At 37.3% G+C, this 11,169-nt stretch overlaps 1 protein-coding gene across 1 annotated transcript; it reads right to left on the reverse strand.

Moving 5' to 3' along the window:
* Positions 1-4: 4 nt before the first annotated feature.
* Positions 5-10,976, reverse strand: LOC125802256 (uncharacterized). The gene is made up of 2 exons (XM_049479676.1): positions 9,888-10,976; positions 5-460 (listed from the first exon to the last, which is right to left on the reverse strand). Exons 1-2 carry the CDS (start codon positions 10,710-10,712, stop codon positions 125-127), a joined length of 1,161 nt encoding a protein of 386 aa, XP_049335633.1. The 5' UTR covers positions 10,713-10,976; the 3' UTR covers positions 5-124.
* Between the last annotated feature and the right edge of the window lie 193 nt (positions 10,977-11,169).

The raw sequence follows: 11,169 nt of genomic DNA on the forward strand, positions 1-11,169 counted from the left end.
TTTATATTTTTTAGCAGTTAAAACCATGACAGAAGTGTTTCTTGTCAGTGTTCTAGTCTCTCCCTATATACACTACGTAGGGATGTTATAGGATCTACTGATCTTTACTAACACGATATGGAAGTTATGGATCTTGTAATTGGGCATGTACCCAGTCCTTCAAAGACAAATACAAGTCCAGTGCTTGTGATTCCGTGACTGGAAAAGCTAATCTTGAGTCCTCTAAAAATAAGGAACACAGGTCAAACACGTCTCCATCACATGTAACTGAGGTCAAAAACTGGCAACATTCTTTGCAAGTGACCAGTTCATCTTCACAAACTGGAACAAGAAGGTCTTCAGTATTCCACAGATGTGGTGCAAGGTGCATGACATTAGGAATCCCACTTGGTACATTTGTGTTTCTGGAAGGTCGAATACGGTGGGCATTCCAAACATCAGAAATCTGGTCGAGCTCTTCCTGTAAAGACAGTTCAGAAAGTGATGGTGAATGGTTTAAACATTAAACACCCTTTCCGAATACATATCAATTGCTTAAGGAGGTTTCAAAACCAAGGAACTTTGAGATCTGAGTAACAATAACCAGGCTAAAGTTAAATATTGATTTGTGATATTTATTTTTCTGCACTAATTAATGTCTGATTCTGCTGGGCATGTACATATTCAATAGCACAGACCACCTTTCACTCTGGATTCTGTTTACATAAATTCACAGAAATCTATTCCAGACTAATTTGCTTAAACTTGTCTCACTTGCCATTCCCTTGAGTGTTTCAATAATATATCTTAGCAATAAATTTATTCAGTTTGTCACATCTGGTGCTGTTAACTCCTCTGTTTCTCACGCACCCAGCTCTGACAGAGGTTCTCAGTCTAACAACTACATTACCCAGAACCCACCACCCGCTGACACACACACCTAGTCACATGTCACCTCACCTGCTCCAACCAGGAAGCCCAGAATATTAAGTCAGGCACTATTTAAGGACACCTCTCATACACTCCTGTGCCGGGTATTGTTGGATCTTCCTCATTACTAAGCGTTACTTATCGCTTGTCTCTGTTACTTTCGTGTATGACCTTGTTTTTTTTTTTCTCGACGCCGATTTTTGGATTATCTCTGATTGTGGATTTTTCTGTGTATGACCTGGACTGTTTTTCGATTTTGGATTACCTCTGATGTTGGCTTGCTCCTGTTTGAACTCTGGACTGTCTCTCACTCCTGGTATGGTTATTCCTACGTTGCTTCTGTTTACCGGTGCTCTAACCCTGTTTGTAGGACTACCCTTTTTTCTAACCTGTTTATTAATAAACAACCCGTTTTACTGCATCTGCGAGTGTCTGTATTCTGTGCACACCATGACACAGTTATTCAGTATCCAATGTATTCCTAAATTACTCGTCACACAGCTAACTCAGTATTGCTTTCAATTGTTTCAACATAACTTTATAAAATATCTGATGACAGTTAACACCTATTCAGTTTTTGAAACTTTATTTATTATAATTGTTTATTATTTTGTCACAGGCACGCACGCACACACACACACACACACACACACAGGGTGGTTTACAGGGTGGTTAAGCGGGTAGACCCAAATGCAGACACCATAGGCAGAGTTTAAATGAAGCATCTTTAATAAAATGTTAAAAGTAATTATTTTAATTATAAGCTAGCTGTTGACTGCTCTGTATTAGTTAGCTAACTATAACAAAAAATAAATTAGTCATAAGAACTGTACTTAGCTAAGTGCAATGGTGTTTATTATTTACGTAGCTCATAAAATCCATTTTGTGATGCAGGAATGTTCTTTTTATTATTATTATTATTATTATTATTATTATTAGGGCTGAGCTCCGGATATTCGGCACTGATTGGCAGCCAATATTCCAATATTCGTTTTTAAAAAGACTGATTAAAATACAAACAAAATGCAACTCAAGGCCCACTTAATTCAGTTTGTTTAAGCACTTAGGCTTTTGTACTGCTGCAGTGCAATATTTCGATTTTATATTTTGAAATTCGTTAGATTTTATTACTTTTAGCATTTTGAGCTTAGATTAGTTGGTTATTTTCCAATTCCATATTTATTTTTTCTGTTCGTTATGTTCTATCGGTTATTTTCTTTGCGTTTTTTTGTAGTATTCTTTTTTTTTTTACTGCCTGCAGTTCAATATTTAGAATTTATATTTTTGAATTTGTTAGATTATATTTCTCATAGCATTTTGAGCTCACTTTAGTTGGTTATTTTCCAATGTCATATCTATTTTTCTGTTATTATTAAATGTTATTAGCTTATGAGCTTCTAGCTAAATTATTTGTCATTTAGCATACATAACTTCTCACTGATCTTTTTAATGAATGTTGATTTATTAATTTAAAAGCTGTACCTAAGTATTTTAAGCCAGACAGACACTGTGTGTTTTATAATGAGTTCATCTGCACTTTTGAATGGTTTGTCCTGTAGGAAAGCACATGCGATTTATATGCTGACACTGTTGTCTGACTGAGGAGCTGCTAGATGTTCGTCAAATGCAGCCTGTAGGCAGAAAAAATCCTGCCAGAACTGACTGGATCATGCACGTCTGCCCAACCATCCCCAGCCGCAGCCCATTTTAAAGCCACTAATTTAGTGGAGCATTAAACTATAAATCTGAGATGTACCTACTGTACTTATTCATCTCTGCCCCCAAAACTGTCCATTAGCTTGCTTGACAGATGCGCCAAATCCCCCTAAACCCCCCCCCCCCCCCTCCCCTCTGCGAGCACGCGCCGTGCTCAGCACACCAATTAATTCATGCATTGAGCTTTAAACGTGCTGCTGAGCTGTAACTGGTGAAACATCACAAAAATCACAGTGATTTGTTACGTTAAAACAAAGACCATTTTCTGACCCGACAGGATCAGTTTCTCGGCCAGTCCGGCCGGTCCGAGTTCATGCAGGGGGTCAGTCAGGCTGGCGTTCAAGCTCGGGCTCAGGCTCGAGTTCGGGCTTGGGTTCAGGCTCATGTTCAGGTTTGGGCTCAGGCTCCATTTCAGGCAGATAATCTAAACTCTAGTATGCAGAACTCTTTCTGTTCAGCAGAACAAAATTTGAAAAAGCGCATAGCTTTGCTTACTTGTCCAGACGCAATAATATTGTAATATTATGTTTAGGGGTGCGGGAAATTTTCGATTCTTGCGAAACATGAACGATTCTGAATCGATTCACAAATGACAAAAATCGATTTTCTAAACGTTATCTGAGAACATTGCTCGTTGGCCCGGCGTGCGCCGGCGTGCTCCACCGCGGCGCACGCCGGCCCGGCAATCGACTGCTCCACCGCGGCGCACTGAGTGGTCAGGCCGGAGTGCGCCGGGGTGGAGCAGCCACGCTTCAGTCGCTGGCTGGGCCGCCCTGCGCCGCGGGGAGGTCACGGCGGATTAGCCTAGCTTCAGTCGCTCGCCGGACCGGCGTGCACCGCGGGAAATTCTATTGCCACAGAATCGTATGTTGTTTCATAAGAACTTGCAGTAGTAGCTACATTTGCATTGCCACACACTGACCTGATGTCACTGTGGTCTATTTTGCATTTTTTATAGATGCTTTAATTATTGTTTAGCTTTAACATTGTAGTATGTTGTAAAAACCCTGGAAGCAAAGCCCTCCACAGAGTATATCTTGTCTAATGCAGCAATAAGAAGTGACCCAGCATTTTGACTCTCCTGTCTGCAGATGTTAATTTAGATACATATTTTACAAACATTTTTTTTATTAGCTGCTGGCAGAGGCGCTACAGGTGTACTTTTTTAGTTTTTATTTCTTTGTTCGGTTCTCTGGAATGTGTGCTCTCCTTGCCATTTGATTTAATATAAATATAAAATAAAATTGAATGTTTTCAAATGGAAATAAAATTGAAGTTAATTCATTCTGTATTGCTACAGAGAATGTATTACCAAGATGCATCAATAATTGTTTTTATAATGGCATCGCAGACCTTTGAATCGTAATCGAATGGAATCGTAAAGTGCTTGGAGAATCTCACCCCTAATTATGTTATTGTTCTACTCTTCTGCTGAGTTTTTCGTTTTTGATCTTTTGAAATTCGTTTGATTACATTTTATTGGGCTTTTGGTTAGTTATTTTCCATTTTCATATTTATTTTTATTATTTATTTTGTTATTAATTTTCCATTATTTTAAAGAGCAGGCCCTTATCTGCCTCACGGAGTAATACTTTGACTTTTATTTCGCCAGAAGAAACTTGAGACTTGACTTGGACTTAGCGGGAGGTGGAGCTAAGAAAAGGAAAAAAACAAATATCAGAATACCAAAATTAAAAACGAATACCTACTCAAAGCGAATATCCGAATACCCGAATATTCGGTTCCAGCCCTAATTATTATTATTTACACAATCTCTGTATAAAAATCAGAATCTACTGTTGTTTACAAAAACAGTTGTATATAAACTGTTGTACTATATAACACGTTACTATTTGTTTTGTTTAAGGACTTTATTCTTTAAATTAATAAAATGAATGCGGGTCATTTTGATTTGTGTGCATTAGAGGGGTATAGTGAATGGCTTTTATTCAAAAATTAAGAAAGGAAAAAATAAAATAAGGATGTACTGTGATTAAAAACAAGTTAATTGAGGCATACCTTGGATAATTAATGACTGAATTAATTTATTGCTAAGATATATCATAAAAACTCTCAGCCATACATGAAGGTCCATAGAAAATGTGGGTCATTTTGACAGATGTTGCGCCAGGTGCGCTTCCGCAGCGCAGTTAAATGGTCGTGTCTAGCAGAGGAAACTGACCTGCTGTTTCGTTTTTACAAATTAACTCCTCTTATAAGATAATGGGGATCTGCACATGCATGAGCTGGAATTATGGCCGTGGAGTTTAGTTTCTCTGCGTGATCCTGGTCCATGCCCAGCTCGAACTTGGGCCAATTTTATCAGACTTCTTACTACCAAATGTGGTGTTAAAATCGTGTTCGGGTTTGTAATAATAGTTTATGATCTTTTTGGGTCCATCAGACCTCCAATATCCACATCAAGCGGGTGAGTAGCACAGCGCAATTTATACCGGAGTCAAGCTATCCGCGCTTCGGAAATTCCCAGTCAAGTCATCCGCGCTTTAAATTTAGATGCGCCTATACTCGCGATATTACGGTAAACAGAAGCGCAGGCGGAGAGCACGCTGAAAAACACAGAGAAGGGGGAGACCGACACGTTTCCAGGGGCGTAGCAGCAAATTCTGGGCCCTGTACACTCTCAGTGGGCCCCTATCCATGCAAGCACACAAGGAACGTGGATTTTCATGGGCCCCTCTTCCTACTCGGGCCCTGGGTAGTCAAGTCCACTTTTCCCCCCACTACCACGCCTATGCACGTTTCAGTCGGTTATATTAATTTAGACATACATTAAGCCCAAGAACGAGAAGATAACGGATTAAAATAACTCACCTCACTGCAGATTTTGTGCAGTACATTATCTATGTGACATAGTACCATAGCAATCCCATCATTTTTTGAGAGAGAGAGTTTTATATTAAAATTATTTTTTTTCAATCATTGCTTCAAATTAAATTTCTCATGAGTTTCCCAAAATGTCTAAACAGATCCATTACCTTGTAAAAGAGTCCATCTAGGCTATAACTGCTGCAAGTGTGGGCAAATTGCACTGTATTGTTTATTTTATATTATTTAAATGATTTATTATTCATGCATAAAATAAAATTTCTCAAGATTTTCCCATAATGCCAAAACACGTCCACTACCGTTTGAAAGAGTCTGTCCTAGGCTATCACCTCTGCACGTTTGGGTATATTTCACTGTTCTGTTTATTTTATGTAATTTTTTTAAATTCATGCTTAAAATAACATTTTAACATAATGCCAAAAAAATAAAATAAAACTAAAAGTACAGCAAAGTTTGCCTAAGTTCTCCTTTTCCTTGTGGTCTTGTGAGGTAGCCAGTATTTCCCCTTGAATCCTGTGGCCTGGGTCAATCCTCTAACCAAATGATATTTCATTTTGGGTTCACTGAACTGTTCCACCATTAGACTGCTCAGCATATTTCTAAACAGTATAGTCTAGAAATCACCTGTTAAAGACACCTGTGCTAGAAACAGGGGGTGTGAGTTTAAAACCAATTTTTAAATCTAATACCTCAAGTGCAAGGGGCTATCTATAGTGAAACCTTCAGAAATATGCAGTTCTGATAGCCTGAGGAACTGATAGGATTGCCTCACAGTGATGCCTTGTGATGGCTTATTGGAGAATGAATTTACATCTAATACTAGCAAGTATTAAAAATAAACAATACAGTAAAATTTGCCCAAACTTGCAGAGGTGATAGCCTAGGACCTACTCTTTCAAACGGTAGTGGACCTGTTTTGGCATTATGGGAAAATCTTGAGAAATTTTATTTTAAGTATGAAAAAAAAAAAAAAAAATTAATATAAAATAAACAATACAGACTCTTTCAAATGGTTGTGGAACGGTTTTGGCATTATGGGAAATCATGAGAAATTTTAATTTTAAATATGAATAATATACATTAAAATTAATATAAAATAAACAGTACAGTGAATTTTTCCCAAACTTGCAGAGGTGATAGCCTAGGTTGGACTCTTTCAAATAGTCATGGACCTGTTTTGGCATTATGGTAAAATCATGAGAAATTTTAATTTGAATATGAATAATATACATTAAAAATAATATAAAATAAAAAATAAAGTGAAATTTGCCCAAACTTGCAGAAGTCATAGCCTAAGACAGACTCTTTCAAATGGTAGTGGAAGTGTTTTGGCATTATGGGAAAATCTTGAGAAATTTAATTTTAAGCATGAATAATAAATCATTTAAATAATATAAAATAAACAATACAGTGCAATTTGCCCACACTTGCAGCAGTTATAGCCTAGATGGACTCTTTTACAAGGTAATGGATCTGTTTAGACATTTTGGGAAACTCATGAGAAATTTAATTTGAAGCATGGATTGAAAAAAATAATTTTAATATAAAACTCTCTCTCTCAAAAAATGATGGGATTGCTATGGTACTATGTCACATAGATAATGTACTGCACAAAATCTGCAGTGAGGTGAGTTATTTTAATCCGTTATCTTCTCGTTCTTGGGCTTAATGTATGTCTAAATTAATATAACCGACTGAAACGTGTCGGTCTCCCCCTTCTCTGTGTTTTTCAGCGTGCTCTCCGCCTGCGCTTCTGTTTACCGTAATATCGCGAGTATAGGCGCATCTAAATTTAAAGCGCGGATGACTTGACTGGGAATTTCCGAAGCGCGGATAGCTTGACTCCGGTCAATTTATTTGTGGAGCAAATACACAGGTTTGTCACAGATGTGTTATTCATTTGTGTACAGCTGAATTTGATTAATATTTAATGAGAAATACAAGCTGCCGAAAATAAGATATTATTTTAGCTGGGTAGAGGAATTTGAATAAATGAATTGCATACAATGCATTTTTACTGCATACAAGTTCAAGTATATTTTGGTAAGCTAAGAGAACACCCTTCAATTAAACATGTTTCATTCAAATTTCAATCAGATAAAGTAACAAGCCCCTATTCTCCCCGTGCAGAACTCGCCACCTGATTGGCCGACAGAGTCGGCCGACACATATTTGATAAGACCTGACTTTAAGCTTTTCGTCCATGTAAATTATATACGGGTAGCTGTATAAACGGGTATAAAAGTTGTATTACAGCCGATTAAAATAGATATAGATTTTTTATGGCTCAAATTTCTTCAAGCACTGTTTGGATATAAATGAGGATTCCTAGAGACTGTTTTGGTGGATCTGCTTGTTTGTGGAGCGGAGTTTGAGGCTGGAGTGTGAGGTGAGCACGGGGTGGGGGCTGGGTGTGTGAGCGCGTGTCCTGAAGTGAACCCCGGCGGATCAAAAAGCTGCGGTTAAAAGTATAAGCACATTTTCGGCTCTAATTCAGGAACCGTACATCCTACAGTAAAAAGTTCCGTATATTGTTCCGTAATCCGGAGGTTTAGGCGGATCGAATGATGTATATGTCCGCATTGGATCAAAAATTATACGTACAAAAAATGTAAATATGGAAATTAATAATCATAATTCTAATAAACAAGGCATATTTCGCCATAAATGTTTATTTTCTGAAAAGATATAGAGGTAAATAGGCTAGATAACTGAAAAGTAGAGATTCTAAGCTTAAAAATAGCATATTGGGTGTCTATAATTATTCATAAACACAGCCAGGTATTAATTATGACATATTTCTGGCCCGCCGGCGGCCAGATTTGATGATGTGTATTGGGCTAAAATAAACTACGCTAAGTCGACACTGCAAACGTTGCGCAATAGCTGACAATTCAAGATTATTTACATATCTGGCCTCTTTTTACCCTCCATCACAGCCGACTGACGCTTCGTGCTATTATGTTGCTATATTTAATTTTATCGCTCCTGAAAAGACCACTAGTGGGCACAACCAACTCAAACATTTGGTTGGGGAGAATTCCCTCAGATGGTTGAACCCATCTAATCTACTGCGAAGTAGGGGCTGTGCTGTCAGATGAATAGAGAATGCATTCGTAGTTGAATGGAAATGAATGCAAGAATAAGATTAGATAAGGGACAGATAAGTGTTAAAATTATTTTTTCCGTCCAACCGGCCAAAACTCGAGATTGACATGAGCCGGCCCATCGGGAATCCTCCCGAATCTCCCGATTAGCCACTCCGGGCCTGGCTGGGTTATGCTGCATAATTGTTTAGTAACTTTTAGGCATGCCGTTTTTATTTTAATCTAAAAATAATAAAAATGTTGACTTATTTCAATTGTTCGTGGAAATAATTAAATGTTTTATTTTTTCTACTAAAGAAGATGTATTATTTTTATTTATTTTATATTTTAATTATTATTATATATTACGTTTTTTATTTCGTTTATTAATGTACTCTTCTTTAATAAATGAAATAGACTAAAATAATTTATAATTAGATAAAATACATAAAATAAATGCGCTGTCTGGCCTATTTTACAAATCCCAGTCAGGTCATTATGTCCAATTAAGCCTATGCGCTAGTAATAATAATACTATTATCGTTATCATCATGCTTATTATAAGTATTATATTAGTATCATAATATTGTGTTATTTGTTTTTTTTTATTATTAATTTCGTTCTTTTCTTATTTTACACACACACACACACACACACACACACACACACAATTGAACATTGTATTGACCACTGGCATTTAGGTTTTAATTGTGGAACCATTTCATTAATGAAATTCAAATAGGAACAAAAATATAGGTGGCAAACATTTAATAATAATAATAATAATAATAATAATAATAATAATAATAATAATAATAATAATATCTGAAAAACGTAGCTTATTTAATCTGATTTTCAGGAGTTTTCATACATCTAAGCATATACTTTTGGTTGTGTTGCGGGTGCTTCAAATTTGATTTATATGTTATATATAAAACATCACAGTTTTACAGCTTTTTGTAAAATACCCTTATGCCATGTTGTGCCTATTTTTGTTTTTAAATTGTTCTAAGCCTATTGGTGTTTGATTTTTTTAAGTGATTTTTTATTTTATCATATTTCCTTAGCTGTAGTATATAAACATCTGAAGCAGTACTAAAAAAAACAAGAATCTGAATGTTAACAGCTTGGATGTTAAACCAATGATCTGTCTTTGCAAATCAGTATTTGCCCATGTGGCCTGAGACTTTCTATCTGGGCATGTACATTACTAATGTTCGTAGTGCAGAACAGATGTCATAATATCCTAAAAGAATCATGAAATTTACATTACAACTCTTTACCATAAAATACGTTTTACACGGAATGTGGCTTAATCCAATATCTTACCTGAATTATTGCCATAAAGCAAAACTGCACCAGAGCTTTGTCCAAGAAATCCCCGCTGAACAGTCCTTCATCCTTAAGTTCCCCGAACAGTTGGATCCAGTGCTCTACGCCCGCCTTCCGCATCTGTCCCCACCAGCTCTCAATTCGTTGGTTTGCTGTGCTTGTTCCTGTGATGTAGCTTGCATTACCAGCTCTGTCATCCTCATTGTTTCGCCGCAGATACATCTGGATATCCTTTATTGTCACGTTCTCTGTGCCCATATCCGCGCGTACAAGCCGCGGGCAACCTCCAAAACGCTCTATTGCCTCCACAAAAAATCCTCCAATAACTTTGGAGTTGCTGTTGGTATAGGATGCCTTCAACCAAATAATCCTTCGAGAGAATCCATCGATACATCCATTAATGCATATCCCATATGGTTTGAGTTTGTCGTATGAATCAACATGCCATATGAAATTAGGACCCTCAGAGAAATACAGTCTTCGACTAAGACGACGTCTTTGGCGAGCTTGAGAGCTTACGGGGTCGAGAAGAGCCAAAAGAATCCTCACATCTTCTTTCCTGACCCGTATGCCTCTTCTGACACACTTAGTGTACATCCACCGGTACCCATGCATTCTACCAGAACCTTGCAGTTGATCAATTATAAAATCAATGACCTCTTCTATATTGTCATACCGCCGTCGATAGAGATCACTGACCCGAAGAAACCGCTTCAGCTGCCGTTTGCTGATTGAGATGCCTTGCTGTGCAAGCGAAGATACAATGTCATCATAAGGCATATTCAAGTCAAAATAAAATCGAATAAGCGAATCTCTGTCCATTATAACAAAACAGACCACATTCAGGGGTCAGTTAGCCGTCTTGTGTGCAGGAGGAAAGCATGTCTGGAGAGTTTTTTTTTTCAAAATGTGCATTCAAACCGTTTGCTCGAATTAAAATAAAACGTGAGCACGAATAGCAAAACGTGAGCACGATTTAGAGAAAACGTGAGCACGAATAGCAAATCGTGAGCACGATTTAAAGAAAACGTGAGCACGAATAGCAAAACGTGAGCACGATTTAAAGAAAACGTGAGCACGAATAGCAAATCGTGAGCACGATTTAATTATTTTTTTTATCCACGGCCCCTCCGGGGCTCCGTAGCCGCGAGCCCAAAAAGTAAAAAAAAAAAAAAAAAAGACAGCCATGAGTAAATCATGTTATATAGGTCTGGTATACACATTTACTTTAAAATATTGTCATGGAGGGACTTTTCATGGGACCTTTAAGGGTTGCACA

This window comes from Astyanax mexicanus, chromosome 5 (genome assembly GCF_023375975.1).
Source record: "Astyanax mexicanus isolate ESR-SI-001 chromosome 5, AstMex3_surface, whole genome shotgun sequence".
Taxonomy (NCBI): domain Eukaryota; kingdom Metazoa; phylum Chordata; class Actinopteri; order Characiformes; family Acestrorhamphidae; genus Astyanax; species Astyanax mexicanus.